At 30.2% G+C, this 21297-nt stretch overlaps 1 protein-coding gene across 2 annotated transcripts; it reads right to left on the bottom strand.

Moving 5' to 3' along the window:
- Positions 1-129: 129 nt before the first annotated feature.
- LOC134720716 (serine/threonine-protein phosphatase 2A 65 kDa regulatory subunit A alpha isoform-like) lies at positions 130-19380 on the bottom strand. 2 transcript variants are annotated; one of them, XM_063583173.1, is made up of 18 exons: positions 19229-19380; positions 17194-17284; positions 16500-16600; positions 15274-15415; positions 14595-14685; positions 14089-14236; positions 13516-13671; positions 12838-12952; positions 12047-12203; positions 11614-11713; positions 10742-10864; positions 10043-10103; positions 9545-9699; positions 8871-9013; positions 7866-7957; positions 6732-6751; positions 1901-1943; positions 130-829 (listed from the first exon to the last, which is right to left on the bottom strand). In XM_063583173.1, exons 1-16 carry the CDS (start codon positions 19307-19309, stop codon positions 6735-6737), a joined length of 1773 nt encoding a protein of 590 aa, XP_063439243.1. In that variant the 5' UTR covers positions 19310-19380; the 3' UTR covers positions 130-829; positions 1901-1943; positions 6732-6734. The 2 variants fall into 2 exon arrangements, with proteins under 2 accessions (XP_063439243.1, XP_063439244.1); XM_063583174.1 differs by lacking the exon at positions 6732-6751.
- Between the last annotated feature and the right edge of the window lie 1917 nt (positions 19381-21297).

The following is a 21297-nucleotide window of genomic DNA, read 5'->3' on the forward strand; positions in this document are numbered from 1 at the left end:
TTGGTCTGGTAATCAATATCAATTAACTAGACCAAACTAATTTTGACTGGACTTTACCAAATGTGCGGCAAGCTTGGGACTAACTGATGTTCCTTGGTATGGACTGGTTTGAAAGAAAAACAACCAGAATCATTGTTATATAAATCAATATTTAATAGCTCTCAATGCCTACATATATTGTCAATAAATAACATGTAAGTTTTAAGTATGAGTTGTATGATTCATGATTCAGTCTGTAGATTCATGTATTAATTCTAAACAGCTTTATATATACTTCAATAAAACAAATATATATTTAATCATTTTTTTTTTTAAATATGCTTGTACTAGTACTGAACCAAGTATTGATCAAGTCTCTGCCAAACTGTTGAAGAAGCATGGATTTTTAATTATTTCTAATACATTTCATATGAAGCACTAAAATAACTTGCTGAATCACACAACATTAAGGTAGAAATAAGAAAATCAATTCGGTCTTTGACTGATAATTATATTAACAAGTATCAACATTTTGTTAATCAGAATATGACTGTTAATTTGTACATGTGCGAAACATCTGCCTATATCCTCACAGTAATTATAATGAAGTAATTTAGACTTGAATAAACATAAAACAATTAAAAAATAGAGTTAAAAATAAATCTAAATTGATTTTAACTTATTGTCAATTACTGTATTGAAAATCCACAAAATATGATCAATCACTATACTAAACAGATAACATTAAAAAAGTATGAATTGTTTTGTTCAATCAAGTGCTGTTAATAACACAAATTGTTCTAGAGTGTTCACAGTCCATAGCACAGGGTAACATCACATATATATAGACCTGAAAAACAGAGAATGAACAAATATCAGTCAATAGCACAGGGTAACATTATTTATATACAGACCTAAAAACAGAACAGGGGGTCTCATTGGGGGGTTCTGATCCCTGATCTGTTTTGTCATATTCCCGTATTTTTTGTCATTTCTCTGGTCCCGATAGACCTTATTTCCCATTTTCACCACACAATAATTTGACTTTCAAGTGTCACACTTACAAAATATCGGCAAACCTGCGTCACGCTTAGACCCCAATGAGACCTACAGAACAGGAGCCAGACATTCAGTGTGTTGAATTGTTTCACATTTTGTTATGGTTGGAACTCTTATAGCTCACTATACCATCAGACAATTCAGACGGTAAGGGTTTTGCCAATTAATAAAGGATAAACAGAATCCTTTAGTCAACATCATTTGAACTCTGGTGGATAGTTAGTCTCATATGAAATGATACCACATCATTTGAACTCTGGTGGATAGTTAGTCTCATATGAAATGATACCACATCTCCTTAATTTTATATTGTGACTTCTCTGTGGACTTATTGATTGATTATTAATTGATGCTTATTGATAATTGATCACTTCTTCTCATGAGAAATACAAATTCAAAGAAGCTACAAAAGAAATGTTCGCTCATCTTATTAAGTTAATAAAATTCTCCTATGAAATATACTACAAATAGTTTATAGAATAACAGTAATGCTATAATAAAGTTCAACTTTGGTATCTTCTTTTTTTTAAAAAGACCAAATTCTCTAAAAAACAAGAATGTGTCCCAAGTACATAGATGCCTCATCCGAATTATCATTTTCTATGATTCGTTGAAGCTTATAAAGGGGTTAAAAACTCTAATTTGGCATTAAAATTAGAAAGATCATATCATAAGGAACATGTATACTATGTTTCAAGTTGATTGGACTTCAACTTTATCAAAAACTACCTAGACCAAAAACTTTAATCAAAACTTTAACCTGAAGTGGGACGAACGGACTAAGAAACGGACGCACAGACCAGAAAACATAATGCCCATAAATGGGACATAAAAATTCAAGTGTTAAGTCACTAATCCTTACCTCTGCAACATTACAACGAATATCTTTTAACTTATTTTCAGAGCTGAAATATATAATCATTATCATCAAATTATCATTATATATAATGTAAAACATAATATGTAGGAAAAGACATGGTTCCTAAAATTGTAAAATGACTTGAAATGATACTTTCTCTTTATGTTTAATTCTTGTCTCAGAAGCCAGAATTAAAAATATTACCACAATAAATCTCTAATATGTAATTGAATATCTTTCTTTTATCATGTTTTTCAATATTTCAATACGTCATGTTGGGAAATAAAAACAAATAATGTTTTTTTCTTAAAATAAAAAAAAAAAAAAAAGAAAAAAAAAAGAAAAAATTTTATCTTCATCTTCTTTCGCAATCGAGTCCTTTAATTTCACAACACTTAAGGGCATACGATACAGTTACAGGGAAGGCAGTGACGTTGCTAACGTAATTTGTTATTTTCGCGACGTCAAACTGTGACATATCGGGAAAAGATGCATTTTTCGACTGATTTTTATCATTCAAACTGATTTTATTTGAAAACGAGTTCATGGACCCCTATTTTTCATACGGCAATTTGTTTCATTTTGCAGGGAGATTATGTGACCCAAATTTTAGAAAACTGTAAATAGAGGATTTTTTTTAATTTTGATAAACATGCAGTAAAAAATGACATTTTTTCCTCAATTCATGAACATTTGATAAATATGAGTTATTTCTGAATAAAAAATTGCATATTTTTTTAGGATATTTATAAAATACAGAAATTATCGATTTTTTAACAAAAATAAAATTGTGTTTATCTTTTATAACAAAAAAGTTATGTCTTTCTTTCCAAAAAGAAATTACGGCCACAAATCTGAATTTTGAGCAAATATACAAAATTTCGACCTCATTTTACTAAAAAAGTAGCACATGAAGGTATACTTTTTATTACATATTTAAATTAATCAGGTAAAAAATAGCCTATATGCAAATTTTCATGAACTTGTAAATACAGGATCAAAACTGTATTGTATGCCCTTAAATGATGATACAATATAAATGAAATAATAACATGTCTGTTCAGCTTTGTTTATTTTTTCAAGTCTTCTAAAAGATAGCTTTTTAAATATGTTAAGTGCGAATATTTATTAATATAACAAAGGTATATACATTTTATAAATGGTTATTTTATAGGTTCAGTATTCATAAAGAAATAAACTTTATGAATTTGATCACATGATCAATGTAACCCCTCCATCTTATTTGTGTTCGCTGTCACAGACTTAATTTGTCTATGATCAAGAATCTGCATCAGTTATTTGGTCTTTCAATATCATTCTCAAAGTTATTGAGAAGAATTTAAAACAATTTATAAAAAGATCAATTACTCTCATACGCTAGAAGTGAAATAAGTGAAAAGCCTAAACACAAACTATATTTTGAAGTCAATAATATATTGTATTGTATTAAAATATTGGTCAATTTGGTCAACAGTTCTCTCTTTATCTTTTTTATTTTGTTAGACCATTCATGCCATTCTATCATTGTCATCCAGTGGCTCTTTCCACAAAAAGTCTCAATAGTAAAACTACTTGTTAGTATACATAGTATAACTTATGATCATTAGATTTTTAATGAAAAGAGTTGCTAAACCTTAGCTTTTGACTGTTTTTTTAAAGAAACAATGCGTGCTTATTTTAAATCCAAATCCTATGTTTTCAAATATGAAGACCATTACACATGATAGACAACATAAAACAGATATATAGTGATGTCAATTGCCCTTATGGTCAATTTATCTGGGTGCAGAAAAATCAAGAGATGCTGCAAAATAAATTTAAGCTGGTAAATTAAAAAAAATAAATCTGGATGAGATGATCTCCAGTATTCTTTTAGAAATCAGCAACTAAATCGTACAAATAGACAAGTACCTCAACATATTGCTAACATTTTCCATGCTTATGAAAAGAGGTTTATTTTTCTATAACAGAAACATACAAAGAAAGCTACTGTACATACAAACAACAAAAAGCAGATTTATAAAAAAATGTAGTTTCAAAGGAAAAATTGTTTTAACCTACTTTCAACTTCAAATTTTATTTCCATTATATGAAAGACATAGATTTTTAGATGTGAAACTGAGAAAAACATGTCAATGTATCAATAAAAATTGAGCAAAATCTTTTATTATGAAAATTTCAGTTTTTCTTTTTAACCAAGTTTTGTTTTAAGGTCACCTTGTGTTTTACTCTTTAAAATTCAAAGTTACTTATGAAAGTACAACTACCATCTAGTGTAAGAAGTTTGAACTAAATTTGTGGACACTAACAAGATTACCTAACAAACAAAACAAGAATATTGTTTTAATATCTGCTCTCTTGCTTATACACTGCAGTCTTGCCAATTTTCAAGACATTTCTCCTTCAAAACTTTTAGAAAATTCATTTAATTATAACTTTGATTGAGGATTTGGTATTTTTATGGGCATAGTAACATAATATATAATATAATTGTAACAAGACTAAAAATCCTTCAATTAAAATACTGGATTTCGGTGCTTCCAGAACACATTTTGAACTAAGGATTATTAAGTATAGTTTTATGACTGAAAGGCTTTAAGTTATCTGCATGATAGGACCCTACAAAAATAATGTATACTGAAGTTCAAGAGAGCAGACATCCCTATACAATTAAAAAGAAGTAGAAGGTTGGGTGAAAAGTTAAAAGTTTTGTGGGATACTATTTTAGGCAGTCACACTGAAATGACTTGAAATAAGGCCCAATACTATTTTAGGCCATCACACGGAGAAGTGGAGAAATAAGGCCCAATGCTATTTTAGGCCATCACACTGAGATGTGGAGAAATAGGACCATATTCACATTATCAGCTAACACCAGAGTTATTACTACTGCAAAGAAAGCATCATTCAAACCTTATAAACCATAGGCAACCAGCATGCAAGGATCTGTAAAAAGCAGTACTCTTTTATATACAAACACTTTAATACATTAAAAGATGGCATAGTTTGGTTTAGTGAAGCTTGATCCAGAATTGGCCTACTGGATGACATGACCAATACTTTGACAGTATGGCCATCTTTAACATCATTCAAAGAAAACTTTAAAGAGGGTTGGAAGTCAATCTATTTTGTTCAAATTGTTAAAATAAACTTAAACCTAAAGACTTGTAGTTATTGTTTTTAAATGTACATTGGAGTTAACCCTGAGAAATATTATTTTTAAATGTGCATTGGAAGTGAGGCTGAGATAATAGGAATTTAAATGCCTATGATTTTTCCACAAAGGTAATTTCATACATATTTTTTTGTTTACTTACTACTTTTAATTGTTTAAAAACATCCAAACTGATGATATGTTCTTTATTCTTTATAAAAAAATTATAAAATTAGTTGGAACTAATTTCAAAGAAATACTGACATACAGTACAACTCGACATTTTTTTTATTACCTGAAAATATTAAATCAATTCAATATTCTTTATTTACTATTTTACAAAAAGGTCTAGTAGATTTATGTAAATTCAAACTAGTTTTCTTGTTTCTTTAATAATTTTTTATTAACTTTCAGTTCTTTCACGTTCCTTAACAAGTTATACCTCATAAACTGAAATAACCAATTTTACAAAATAATAAAATTCTAGCACACTAGATAAATTAGCTTCTATTTGTTGAAAGCCTACATAAAAGAGGTAGAGATATTTCTACTTTACACTACTTATAATTCTATCAAAAAACAATGTCTTATATTATTTTATCAATTTGATATTTAGCATCTTAATAATGAAATGTTGATAATTTTCTAACTTTTTTCTGTTGACGCCAAAATAACATAGAATTATTTCTTTTTCTGCTTCAAACATAGCAATAAATCATAAAATGCAGAACAGCCTCCTTACTCGTGCAAAATATCTGAAGCATGCAGTTCAGTTAATATATAATCAATTGTGCCTCAGTTGTTCCCAAAGAAATGATTAAATCCCTTTTGTTTTTGACCATCCAATAGTTTTGGAGATTCCCATTAATTTTTCATATATCATCAAAAGTGGATTATAATAATTGTGAAATAAATGGAGGTTAATAATTTCCTTAGGAACAGCTGAAGTGCAGTTGGCGATAGTAAAACCCTGTTCACATTGTTAATATCAGTGTAGCTATCTTTTAATTTACATAATTTGCAATAAAATTTGAACAAAAGTACAACAACGAAAAAAAACACATAGTTTCATTTCATATCTAGATTTTATAATTTAGATTCTCTAAGTTTGAACACTGATAGTAGCAGTTACATGAACAGAATTATTATGCTATGTGAACTATGATCTCTAAACCATACATTAAAATAACATATTCTACTTTAGGTTTATGTAGAGTAGGTATAAAACTAGCTACAGTGAGGTTAGTAGATTATCTCCCCTTGACAAGAATAAGTCTTGGGTAGTGAGAAAAATAAACTGGGGTTTACATTCCATCAATCAGATACTGTATAACTTTAGACAACTCATTCTTAAATGCATAATATTCTGCTTTTGATCAATTTAGAACACTGTAATTGCTTAATTTACATATATGCAATTACAGATGCATAATTAACATATATGCAATTACAGATGCTGCCAAAATTTGAAATGATGTAAAATTCAAAGTTTTGCACACATAAAAATATAGGGGCAAAAAATGTCAAAATGCAAAAATTCTGCAGATTACTTTTAACTTTAATGAATGCAATGATATACATTTATTCATTTAATTAAACTTCAATCAATAGGACTAATATTATACAACAAGAATGGCATTTATCTAGTTATCCAGTAAAGTTTTACAAATGTACACTTACCAATTATGCTTTACAATGGACTGAGAATGAAACAGGACCCAAAAATGGGAAATCAGTTATACGGTTTTGGGATTAATTGTCTAACAGAAATCACCTTTACTTCAATCTTTCAAATCCACATTTTCATCAATAAAATTATACACAAAATTTCATATCTGTTTTGTATGTCGTAATAATCTGACTTTTTTCATCAAATTTTGGTCAAGATGAATAATTAAGACTTTGAAGTATCAAGAGATACAACTAAAGTAATTTAAAGAAAATTGAAGAAAGAAAGAAACTGAAAAAGCCGACTTCTATTTTGACAATATTCTACAGTGACATTTAAAATGATTGATAATGATGAAGTATGTCAAGCTTCTTCAGCTGTTAATGTGGTATAGAAACAATGTCAATCACTAATCATAAAGAGGGGGGAGGTTCCTAAACAGAAATTAAAACAAAGGCAAAGATATTGTACAGCTTTTCATCATGATAAAATAAAACTTCCATGTATTTACAGTAAATTGATGATGTCAGAATTTTTAGAATACAACTTATAAATATTAAACTGGAACTAAAACTAATGAAAACCAATAGATTTTTTTTAATTTTCTGAATATATAATTATTTGAATATTTGTACAACAGATATACACTCGATTCAGTATTAGATAATATATATATTTATTTGATAATTTAAGGTGGGTGGCCTTTCTAAAAAGATCCCTTTTAAACAAATAGCTTTTTGATGAAGTGTTCCAGATATAGATTAATCCAGGAATGATCTAAAAGTCTTTATTATATACATGTGCACTTTTGTTGATTTTATTATTCTATCATATTGAGAGTTAAACAATTTTTTATTTGTTTATTTTCAGTTCTAGTCCTACATATCCAAGTTGTATATTTCATTTTACTTAAAATCTATGACATTATCTATGTACTGCTCCCTAATCTTATACGGAATGCTTTAAATGAACTATAAACAAAAACAAAAACTGACAAAATTACTGAATATTTCATATTATTTCTTCTTTAAAGCTTAATGGATTGAGAATCATAAAATTAGCTAGGTTTCACTCAATACTATTTTCAATATCAAATATTCACAATGAAAAAGAGGGGCACACATTTAAGCTATCAATAAACCCACCATCTAAAGCTTCAACAGCATAGTACTGTACATCAATATCTGCATCGGCTTTCAATTTGTCTAAAGCTGGCTTCACTTGCTGTTGTACAAGTCTATGGAAAACAAAACAAAATACTTGTACAATTTTAAATATGGAAATTTATTTTTTTAGTTTAAACAGTATTTATTAATGCAACATTACAAGATAAAATATTACAATGTAACATAAAGTTCAAATATAGAATTCGGAAACAAGTTTGGAATAACTTATACAAATCTGTCTCCCCAATTTAATTGTTTCAGAACATGAATTAAAATTTGTTGACTTGTGAAAATATTGTATTACAACAATTATATATTTTGCTGTACAAGAATGGTTGTGTATTTAGGAAGCTGGCTTGTCATGTTTTGGTATTTTTATCAGATTTTCGGAATCCTCTAGTTTTGTCCATTTGAATGCATTAACAAATTTTGCCTGGTGACCCCCATTTTTCTTTTTATAATTCTTTTCCATGTATAATGATAAGCTGTCTGTTAAAATCTTTTAAAATTTTAATTACTTTTTAATAGTTTTTGAGGACCACAACTTATCAATGATAAAGCTATGAAAAGTCAAGAGAGAACATTTTCCCGTCAAAATTTCAATGGCTAATATATCGAAAACCAGCACGGTGACCTATAATTTTTTTTGCTCTTTGCATTCCTTAATTAATCCCCTATCAATATAAACAATTTTTTTGAAAAGTTAATTACATTGAAACTGAGAAGCGAACTCCCTTAAACATCAAATCTATGCATTTTAAGGGTGAAGGTTGATACCTTTTAAAACTTTCAACCAGCTGAATTTGTTTGTACCTGTTCTAAGTCAGGAACCTGGTTGTTTGTTGATGTGGTTCATATGTGATTCTAGTTCCGCACTTTTTATAGATTAGACAGTTGGTTTTCCTGTTTAATTGGTTTTACACTAGTTATTTTTCACTGTCACTGACTATGAATATAATAGACCATATTTGTAGTATAACTTACGACTGCTCAAAGATGGGACCTAATCTCTGTAGTGTTTTGGCAACATTAAATCTAACATTGGCAACATTATCACCTGCCATTCCTAGGATGGTGGGTAACATAAGTTTTATTGTCATTTCTGGTCCTACAGCTTCTGCCAGTAACTACACAATAAAAATAAGATAAGACACTGATGACAAAGTTCAAAAAGCAATGATGGTGGAATAACAGTATGTTTTTATACAACAGTTACTTAGAATCATAAAGAAGACAAGGCAAACTCAAACTATCAACAGAATACAAACCTCCCTGCAATACTATTATAACTTATACAATTTATATGGGTAAATTTGCTTATCTCCCCTTTAACATGCAATGCAATGTCAAATTGTATAATACTGTATGCACTTCCTCAGGTAACAATTTAAAAACAGTTTTATAAATATCTTTAAGCTGTTGTGCATAAAAAGCACATGGAAGGACAGACACTTGGAATGTTGATTTACAGTTTTTTCTGCTTTTTAGATTTCTTTGACTAAAACCTAGCAGTTCTTTCAATTCTTACTATACCATTTATATAAATAAGACCAGAATTCATTCCATGTTCAAAGTCATGACTTCTGATCATGTGACATCCTACATTTTTGCTAAAGTCATGTGACATTGTAAATTCATACTAAAGTCATGTGACTTACATTTATACAGAAAAGACATGTCATTCTGTGTAAGTAGTTCTGATCATGTGACATCTGTAATACTTTTGGTATAACTGTTTGTTGTGCCCAGTCTACTCCAAACTTTTCTACCAGTTTCTTTAAATTTAATGTAGCTGCATCTCGGATGGCAAAAACTGAAAAAGAATCAAATTAACAAACTTGATCGAAATGAAAATAATCATATATGCTTTTGTTTACATCGTTTTACATGGACGATTTATCTCAGAGTATGAAAACATCTATGGTACTATATAGCCTTTTTTTAAACTGATCCTTCTGTATGATAATTTTCCATTACAAGATGGGTTTTCTCAGTCAGGTAAAGAAAGAATGTGAAAATGTCATAAGCCTGACATCATTAACGTTGCCTAGAAAATACTGATAAACAGATTCTTGATAATCTGTTTAAAATTTAAATTGTCCTTTAACTTTACATTATGAACTTTGAGTTTATTTACAGTTACTATATCTACATACCATGATCAACCAGCCATGTCATACACAGTGAATTTAGTTTCTCATCAAAGAATTCTACTCCCTGAAAAATTCAATAAAGTTTCCTTAATTTTCTACTAATTGGTAAATAGCATGGATAAACATCTAAAATAATAAATAAATTACACAAAAACTAATAAATACACAATGTTAAGTAAATTCAGTTCAATACCAGAACGGGCATTTAGTACTCATTTCTATTTCATTCTTATACTTCTTAGAAATTATACAAAATGAAAACATGGGTAATTTTATTCATAATATATATCTATATTTGAATAAGAGATCTCTAAATGTTGCCATTATCAGCTTCTGTTGTAATTCATATTAGTTATACAGCATCAGAATTTTTCTTTTTGTTTTGTCTGCTAAAAAATATAAAGTCAATCACTATAAATTATTCGAATTACACGTATATTGAAACTTACCAACTGTCCAGCTAACAATGGCATGTATTCAATGATAGCTAAAACTTACCAACTGTCCAGCTAACAATGGCATGTATTCAATGATAGCTAAAACTTACCAACTGTCCAGCTAACAATGGCATGTATTCAATGATAGCTAATCGTAACTTACCAACTGTCCAGCTAACAATGGCATGTATTCAATGATAGCTAATCGTAACTTACCAACTGTCCAGCTAACAATGGCATGTATTCAATGATAGCTAAAACTTACCAACTGTCCAGCTAACAATGGCATGTATTCAATGATAGCTAATCGTACTCTCCATTTGGTATCCTCTGCTAGTTCTACAATGGCTGGTAATAAACTCTGGGATAACTGTTTGATACCAATCACCTGGGCAAAAGGAGATAATGGATTAGAAAGTAAGAAAATAGACATAGCATCTCACACAGAGACTTTTTGACATATTGTAAATTTGCAAGAAAGATAACTCAATCAGATAGAAACAAGAATGTGTCCCAAGTACACGGATGCCCCATCTGCACTATCATTTTCTATGTTCAGTGGACCATGAAAATGGGATAAAATCTTTAATTTGGCATTAAAATTAGAAAGATCATATCATAGTGAACAGGTTTCCTAAGTTTCAAATTGATTGGACTTCAACTTCATCAAAAGTTACCTCAACCAAAAACTTTAACCTGAAGTGGGGCGAACGGAAAGACAAACAGACGAACGAACAGATGAAGGAACGGACGCACAGACAAGAAAACATAATGCCAATAAATAGGGCATAAAAATCATTTTAATTGCAAAGCAATACTGTATGACTGTAGACAATTAACATTTTCAGTGGATTTCTTTGTAAATTCAAGAAAATATATTTCTCTATAATTAACCTGGACAATTTTGGAAACAAAATTAAACAAATAAGCATTTTTGAAATGAAGTTTTTCCCTTTATGTCTAATATGCTATAGACATAAAACATATTCCATTCAAAAGCTCATGTTATATAATATGCTGTTCATGAAAAATATTCATTATACTATTGCAATTAACCCTTATCATTAATTTATTTAATTTGATAATTGTGAATAAAACAGATTACTACTAAGCTGTCGTCATATTTTATAATCCTACCTCATTTACACAGTCCAAGTTTGAGATGATGTTTAATCTCACTTCAGGACATTCGTCTTTCAACTGTGTCAGGAACAATGGCAATAAATGTTCTATCGTGCTGTGAATAAACAATGTTTTCTCAATTACAACAATATAAATATTTTTATGTGAATGGTAAGGATTTCATTAGTTTCTTGAAGACCTAGTTTAAGTTTGCATTCTAGCTGATCTTAAATTTCTTAAAATTCAAGATGTGACATTTTCAATTATACAATAATCAGAAATCTAACAAATATGAAATCAGTATACATTCATTAATTGGTATATTGGTATTGGTATTGATATAATTTGATATCTGAAAATAGTTCTAGTTTGCAATATGGTTCCAGTTTATTTTAAAACATTTTACACAAGAGTTTTATCTTGTTGAATAGTTACTATGTCCACTTACTTGTCCTTTCCAAGAATTGGTGACAGCCCCATGATGACTGATGCTAATGCTGACTTGACATGTTGGTTGGCATCAGATACCAGATCTTTGACACAAGGTAAAATGTTTGTCATAATCACAGATTCTCTGATATCAGGAGACAGGTTGGAACAAAATTCTACAAACAAAATATATCAATTACAAACCAAAGTGAACCAACGCCTGGTGAGTCTGTAGTACGGTAGAGTTCATAAAGTGGATACCTCGCCGGGTATGCAGGGTAGTTATGATAAAAAACATAAAATGTAGAGAGTCTTATAACAACAACACTTTAGGGACTGCTGCAGAAATTTAAATTTCTGCAGCAGTCCCTAAAGTGTTGTTATTATAAGACTCTCTACAAAGAAAATATATGTTTAAATTTCAATTTAAAGGCAGTCTATATACATGGATACTGTTGTTCAAAGTTCACATATTTTAGATTTTCTCTTCACCCTTCTCACGAAAAGATATTTTACAGCAAATAGCAAACATCACTTCTGACCAATTATTTACAGAAGACAGGTAACTAATAAAAGAATTCAAATTAATGCATTTTTTTTGTTGCTCTGGTCAACAATGTTGGTGTATGATGTCTGTGGAGTGAAAGTACAGACTTTATGAAATATAGGTTTAAATTCACTTAGAAATCATGATATTTTTTTAACAAACTTCTTTTTCATTAATTTATCATTATTCTATCAATTCTATTTTGAATTAAGAAGTAAAATACAACTTCCAAAAAAAGTTAAGATGAAGATTATTTATCTTACCTTTGACCTTGTGAGAAGATGCAGCTCTGACCTCTGCCTCACAATCCTTTAGTAAACCCTGGAAAGCTGGCACTAAGTCTGTCTTTGTGATTTCTGGACCAACAGCCTTTTGTAGCTGCAATTTATATTCAAATTATATTCAAATTTAAATTCTTACAATAGAATTATTATAAAAATATAAATGAATGTTAAAGATACAGTTTGGATATATTATTTTTTTTTATTGTAGTATTCTCAATAGTATATGTATATAGAGACAAGTATTTTTTTAATGATTTTTTCAATATCTAATCTTTTGCTTTTATTAATAGTTCACATTATGACTAATTAAGTGTGAAATACCAGTAACATTTATAAATAGATAAATATAATGACCCAGGTAAACAGCTCACTCAGTCACATAGTTTATCAGCCATAATTTTCCTAACCCATGGTTCAATGTACAAAATGATGTATAACTGATATATAATGTTAAAAGACATTACTATTCTATAATTGAACATGATGAAGAAATCTTTTTTCGAAAGTGCTAACATTTGAACAACAATAGAGGGCTGGTCCATTTTTGTTCTTACCACTAAATGATAGTGCTAATCATAGACCAATCTTATCTTTTTAGACTGATGTTTAACATTTAAGCATATCGTCGGTTGTAATTTGAATTTAGTAATTATGTACCTCTGTGAATTTATCTGCTACCATATATCTGACCCTCCATGACTTATCTTCTGCAGCTTGTCTAAGAGTGGGCATAACAAACTGTTCTGTATCTTCTGCTTGTAATAGGGATGCTATACTGACACAAGCTTCTACAGCCAAAAGTCTGACAGAGTCCTATAATATTGCACAGATATCATTATAACTATCAACAATAATAATGTAACTTATGATGTTGAATAATGTTTTTTTTTAATTTAAGTTCATGTAAATGTTTTGAAGTGTATATGATATGTATGTAAGGTTACATCTATTAAGGCATAAAACTAGTACACAATTTTGTTCAGGTTGTTGTCTCTTTGACACATTCCCCATTTACATTCTCAAGTTTAATAGTTTTTACTACAAATATCTAAGCAGTGCCCAAATTGATTTAATAGAAAATACAATTGGATTACCATGACAATTCAATATAACAACATGGCATGTCAAACAGAAAAGGGATACGGACACCATGATCCCTCACACAGGTCACACTATAATATTTATTAACTGTTAACATGGTAAATACAATAATCTATATAAATGGTGTACCTGTTCATCCTGAGCTAGAGCAGTAAACAGTGGGATTAGATCTGACTTGAGTATATCTAGTTCGACAGCTTTAGCAAACTCTCCAAGTTTACCAGCAGCAGCTCTCCTAGCCATAGGGGTATCATCACCACATAAGTTTCTGAAGTGTCTGTAATAGGAAATGTTCTAATAAGTGTGCAATATAAAATTTATACATTTCCATTTCTGATCTTTTTAAGGATGATTTATTGTACACTGAATATTATCATTTTTAAGTTTTGTCACTACAAACATTATTCAAATTGATTTAGATTTCATTTATTTTGTTGTTGAATTATACTTTTTATGAAATATATTTTGAAATTTTCTCTTTAAATATGACCAACAAAAATTGAACCACCTCCCTTCTCTAGTAAAGATTTCCATGAAAGGTTTCTGTAGTCCTGGTTTGTACCAATACAGTTTAATTACTTCCCTTTAATCAAACCGACCTTAATTCCGCCTTCATCAATTAGAGTTATACTTACTGTCTTAGCTCTGCCTTTACTGAGTTTGACACTCTTGGATAACAGACTGAGAAGAGACCACAGGCTGATGTTCTGGATGTAAACCAATCACCTGCAACAGATACACATGATATAGACATGAGGAATCATTGATGTAGTGTTAAACACTAATAATCAATTAACATTTGTTTCATAAAACAAGGAAGATGTGTTGCAATATCATCATTGAGAAAAGAACTATTGGTTTTCCTGTTTGAATGGTTTTACACTAGTAATTTTGGGGCCCTTTATAGCTTGTTCGGTGTGAGCCAAGGCTCCTTGTTGAAGGCTGTACATTGACATATAATGGTTTACTTTTTTTAAATTGTTATTTGGATGGAGAGTTGTCTCACTGGCACGCACACCACATCTTCCTATATCTATCAATTATAGTACATTCCAACATAATGTCTATGATTTCTTTGCTTTTTTATTTCTTCTAAAACCAATCAGGCAGTGCTACATGAGGATCTACTTGTAAGAAAGTAATCTCTTATAATTGTTATTTTAACTTTTTGATAATCACAAGACATAAACGATACAATCTTTCATTTTCTGTATACATACAACACTGTTCAGTACTTGTCAGATTGTTTCACAAAGTTGAGTCAAAGAGACTATATCATCTCTTCAGCATCAAATAGTAATACATAAAACCTACCTCCAGATAATCTTTTTACAAGAGGAACAAAATGGTTCTCTAGATCAGCAGGACTGTGTAGTGCTGCAATAGTCCTAAGAGATTCTACTGCCTTGTCACGTACAACTGTTTCTTCTACAGTGGCCAAACTCTCTAGAGGGGGCTGTAATACAACATATAGTTCTACAATATTGTGAATTCATTTTGTATGGCAGGAAATCTATTTTAATGGAGTTCATGGGTTAAGACAAACTTATAATTTAAATGTTAAATGAAGTACACATTTTCTAAATGCTTAAGCTAGCTTGTATGTAGACTTTGGCAAAACCATGATAAATACAGATTTTCCTCATTCCACAAAAATATGTTCTGGTAACCACAGTATTATAGTAACAAATAAGTAAATGTAAGAATATGTGTTTTTGATAAAGTATACTACTTTTAATAAAATGTAAAGCTTTACAATATCAGCGTTGCATCAGGCATGTCAGGGTTGGAAGAAATGCTTACTATTACCATGATTAGGTCAAAAGAAATGGTCCGAGAACACAATTAATTCGTAGTGGATTTCTTTTAGAACATAAATGAAAATTAAAAAAATCCCACCTGCGCTTTCTCAAAGAAACTTTTACAGTGTGTTGTACTACTTTTGGGACAAATTATATCAAATTTATAGAAAACTTCATCGCCTCTAACTCAAAATATGGACAATTTTATGTTTAGGGCGTCTTGAAATCTTTTGACAGCTTCCGAAATGCTCATTTTCAACCTTTTTCAGCTGGACCAAATCACTACTTTCCTTTAAAATTCTGGACCCACATTTTTTACAGTGTAATTTCATCCCCCTACTTGCAATTTGAGGCATTGAACATGGAGAAATAAATTTGGAAGGGGTATAAAAATTAATGGCAAGTAACCCACTGTCAACACTAGGGACTATATTTGTGAACAACGAAAATCAAGGGACGACAATGATGGTCTCGGACCAAATAGTTACATCTTTCAAGGGTCAATTTTGAGAATTTTCAGAAATACATGTATGCTAGATGTATATATATGTCTGAGGATTTTCTAACTGTAATAACCTGCCTCAGAACCTTTAACGAAAACATCACTCTTTTTTTTTTAATATATTTAATTGAACTTTCAACAGCTTACATGGTAAATACTTTTAACATTAACCCTTTTTAATAATAATTATTTCAGTCAGCAACATAAAAGTCATTGAAACTCTAAAATCAGCTTACCAACAAACAATGTACATATTCTGGGCCTCCAACAAGGGGAGTTAACTGGCCCAATTGCTCTGCGAGTGCCAATAATACTTCATCTTCATCATAGATTGTGTCTGTAAATGATATGTTAAATATTAAATATCAACCTATAAATCATAGTTAAAATATTCAAGTACTGTGGATTCATTATTATTCGTTGGATACCAATTTTCGTGGGTTTCGTGAGTACAGGTGAACCACAAATTCATATGTTCAACGAATTACAAATTTTCAAAATTATAAACCTGTATCAATTGCCAATTGAAATATTGCATATAAAATATTAAATATATATCATGTATATAATCTATTCTAGATCTCTATACATGTATCTATATTGTATATGCCATGTTTTTGATCTAATTTTTTTTAATGTTTTATAGTATGATGGTACATAGCTTTAACATGTAAATTTAACACTATGCTATTTAAAAAAAACACATGTTAAATGCATATGCTTTGAAAAGGTGTTTTTTTAATTGACAAATATAGGAGCTGGTAAAGTTACCTATGAAGATTTTACTAATAACAGATTTGTTTCTCAAATAAGACAAATGCATAACTGCCGTTTGTTTGACTTAACTTCCACCATTCATTTCATAAAATTCACGAAATTTGCAAAAATGCTCATTTCCTTCAGTAGCGATTGTCATGTTTTTCAACGTACCTGTTAAAAAAGGAATAAGTTCACTTCTTGTTTTCTCAACGCCAAGTGCCAATGCTATTGTCGACAGCTTTTTAATACTAACAAGGCGTATCTACAAAATAGAAAATGTGTCATTAGTATCATATTTTATTTGGCAATTTCCAATGGCAGTCAGCAGGGTTAAAGAACATCAGTTGTTCAACCTGTCAGTCAAATGCATTTTGTTTAAATATACTTTGTGTTACATGCACATGTATAAAAATTGTGGTTTTTATCCAATGCAATCGTAGGTTTGAACGTAGATTTCAAAAATATATATGTCTCTTCAGTGATGTTAGGGATCAAAACGGTATTTGGAAGGCCATATAATTTACCATCAATTTCAGATACTCTTCAATTTTAAGAGTCAATATAGGATGAACAGATCATATAAATCAGAGGGAAAATACACAGCGAAGAAGAAAAAGACTATAAAAGTATAAATATCAACAGTTAGCACATTATTAATGTTCATGAACAATTAAATAAAGAACACAAACAAAAATTAGGTTGCATATTAAAAGAAATACAAGACTTGAAGTTAAACAGATGTTCTCAATAAATAACAATCATTAATATACTTTATGGTGATTTTTATAATGACTGCTAGACTGCAACTTAAAAGTGCAGTCAAATGCTTCAGTGTTATAAAGGACTGCAATTTAACAAAATTGAAATTAAGATTTTTATTAATATTTTTATAGAAAGGTATCCCTCAATGATGTCTAGCATGGACAGATTGAGAAGAAATGGTATTCATCCTCAATTTCTTGTCTGTTAAAGGATAAGCAAATGTGTTTACTTCTTTCAATATTGATATAACACCCTCTTCCAACTGCTAGGGAATGGGCACTTACAATAGTTTATATTTACTGAAATATGATCTGTCAGTTTTGAGTTTACATACAAATATCAATATATGGGGACCTTTTTCTAATTCTATTAAGCCTCGTTCACACATACGTTTAATTTGAATTGAATTCGAATCTAATGCGAATCGAATTATCTAATCGTGTTCACACACTCTTCTTTTTAATTCAATAGAACACTTTCGAGTTCATCCGTCACCGGCAAAAACTCGTCAATTATGCACGCCTTTATGACGTCATTTACCAGATAGAGGGGGTAGCCTGTATCCCTGCACTATTTACGTTCATCAAGCATCTTAGTGATCGTCTTTGTGCAGGATAAACTAGAAATAATGGTTGCTCTGTAGGTATTTACTGACCTAATTCCCTAATGACAGCAGTGTTGATTGTCAATTTTGAGAATTCAATTTGCGGAATAATTTGAACAATATAGAATTATAGTTTTCCAACCACTCGCTCAACATTAGAAGGGAAGTGACGACGCCCCTGAACGCACAAATGACGGTGATAAAGGCGCGTATAATTGACGATTTTTTTCCGGTGACAGATGAACTGGAAAGTGGTCTATTGGCTAATTCGAATTAACCAATTCGCATTAGAAATACGCTTTTGTTAATACGAATAAAAAGTTAACGTCGTTTGGACAATAAAGCAAATTTGACTATTGCAATTTGAGTTAGAATTGACGTTAGGACGTAACACGTTTCAAATGTGAATTAAACTAATTCCAATTAGTAAATGTGAATCGAAATTCGAATAACGTGTGAACTCAGCATAAGTTTTACACAAATTTTTGTTTCAAAATCCTCTCCCCTCCACCCATTCTGTAAAATAGCCAGAAATAGTATTTTCAAATACATGCACATATTTGGAAAATGCACAAACCTACAACATGTACAAGACTAGGACAGTATAAAAATATTCTTTTAAATTGATTTCAGGTTTAAATTCTGGATTAAGAAAGACATTTAACAAATACCTCATTGCTTCTTGAGCCAAATTATGAGTATAATTTCTGGAAAACATATAACTGTATTTTATTTCTGACCTATGACTGTGAAAAGAAATGTAAATACTTTCACAAATAAAACATAGAGAGCTAATTGTTTTCGGTTATATGCAAAATAAAAAAGTAAACGGGGGACTACCTGCACATCTTCATTTCTTAATTCATCTATCAGAACAGCAATTGGGTAGAGAGAGTCGTCAGTTGAATCAACGCCGGCCATTTTGCCTAAAAAAGAATTTTATTTACTGGTTCCTGTAGGAAACCAGGTTACATACTACTATTCTAGCTTATTAATGATGAGGAAAACCAGTTCTATAAAATAACAAATTATAAATTGTAGGAAGTTGTAAATTATAAATATTTAGTTAATTATGATTTTATTAGGAAAATTGAAATATTCATCTATTTTTTTTTTTATCAAAATGTATACTTTTAATAACATTTAAATTCTGCATCTGTAGGGCGTTTGAAAAAAAGATAAAGTCAAATACCTACTAGTTATAGTAAAAATAGTAGAGTCAAACGATCAATAAAACTCCTGAGACCATCTGATAAAAAGAGGGGACACGTTTTAATAAAACATACCTTGTTCTGCCGAAATGACCAGAGTGTACAGAAATGAAAATAAATTTGCATGTGTGGTAAACAAGACAGCCTTACAAGAGATGAAAACGTTTAATCCACCAGGAAAACATCCTACTGTAAAATAAACACAAACTTAACGGCATTAAATATGAATGATCTTTCTAGTCTATGGATGTTTAAAATGTATGCAATGGTGTAAAATAATTAAAAAACGGTTAATTGGTTGTATTTTTTTTATTGGCTTATACGACTGAGATTATTTACTCTCATGCCATGGCTCTGCGGGAGATTATTATTTTTGAAAACCGTCACCCTCTCATGCAGACTTATCAAAAACTACAGTTTAAAGGACACTGAGTTCATTGAATGTACAGCAGTGATTTACAAGACACTACGTAAGTTCTATGTTTTAGTTCTAGAACTTTTCCCCTGACTGTCAAATAAAAGATACATCTGTTCATATCTAGCTTCAGTAATGTTGAAAATTGAATAATCATTAATGGTAGAACTGTTCAATTTAGTACGCCAGACGCACGTTTCGTCTACATAAGACTCGTCAGTGACGCTCATATCAAAATATTTATAAAGCCAAACAAGTACAAAGTTGAAGAGCATTGAGGATCCGTCAAAATTCCAAAAAGTTGTGCCAAATACGGCCAAAAAACATTCATAGCTGAGAGGGTGATAGAGCAGGTTATTAAGTACTATACAGGGGCGTTTCTATGACGTTTGAAAGAGCGGGCGTAGAATACAATCTTTGGCCTCACTCCTCTCGATATTTTTTTTTACCTATATTTGGCTAAAAAACATCAAATAATTGTACAATGAACTAATGTAACGGTTCCTGACTTGGAGCATGTATATTTTATAGTTTAAGTGTCAGAGTTCTCTCTGTTAATTGTCTATGGTATATTAAAATGATTGGCTGAATTCCAACAGCACTGAGTAGACCAATAACGAGAAATTACATATTCTTAGGTATAAGGCGTTATACTTACATAATTTTCAATAGTCCTAGGCCAGGATTTTATGAACGGGAGGCGTAATTCCGGTTGCCAAGGTATTATAGGGTCCATGAGGAAGGTCAAAAGCTTCCGGATTTCAACAATTTAACATTAAATTATGAAGTATTATAACGGACCCCATGATAGAAAATAGTCTGCCTGTCTCGGTCCGTTTCTGTGTGTGTTACATTTATAGTGTTATGTCGTTGTTCTCCTCTTATATTTAATGCGTTTCTCTCGGTTTTAGTTTGTTACCCCGATTTTGTTTTTTGTCCATGGATTTATAAGTTTTGATTAGCGGTATACTACTGTTGCCTTTATTCAATCATTCAAATTATATTTTGATAAACATGTGGATATCAAATCTTTGGAAGAAGTTGTAAATTCATGAATGAAATGGGCATGAACAATTAAAAATAAATCTTTAACGATTGCTATTTCTGAACTTTTGATATATACCCATTTTGTTAAAATATACCTTTTGACTGTTTTATTCTTTTGGATAATGTTGTTTGTGCTGTATTTAGTCCCCATTATCAAGAAATTTGTTTTTTGTTTGCATATGTATGCAAATTGTGGTTTTTACCCAACGCAATCATAGGTTTGAACGTTGTTTTCA

Source organism: Mytilus trossulus, chromosome 6 (assembly GCF_036588685.1).
Source record: "Mytilus trossulus isolate FHL-02 chromosome 6, PNRI_Mtr1.1.1.hap1, whole genome shotgun sequence".
NCBI lineage: Eukaryota > Metazoa > Mollusca > Bivalvia > Mytilida > Mytilidae > Mytilus > Mytilus trossulus.

What these genes read in the sequence shown, in the direction of transcription:
- LOC134720716 (XM_063583174.1), bottom strand. Translation starts at nt 19,309, where the DNA reads ATGGCCGGCGTTGATTCAACTGACGACTCTCTCTACCCAATTGCTGTT. An exon ending in GTAAAGGCAGAGCTAAGACA is followed by an intron (nt 14,237 to 14,594) that starts GTAAGTATAACT and finishes TTCCTATTACAG; the next exon opens with ACACTTCAGAAACTTATGTG. An exon ending in CTCTAGCTCAGGATGAACAG is followed by an intron (nt 13,672 to 14,088) that starts GTACACCATTTA and finishes GCAATATTATAG; the next exon opens with GACTCTGTCAGACTTTTGGC.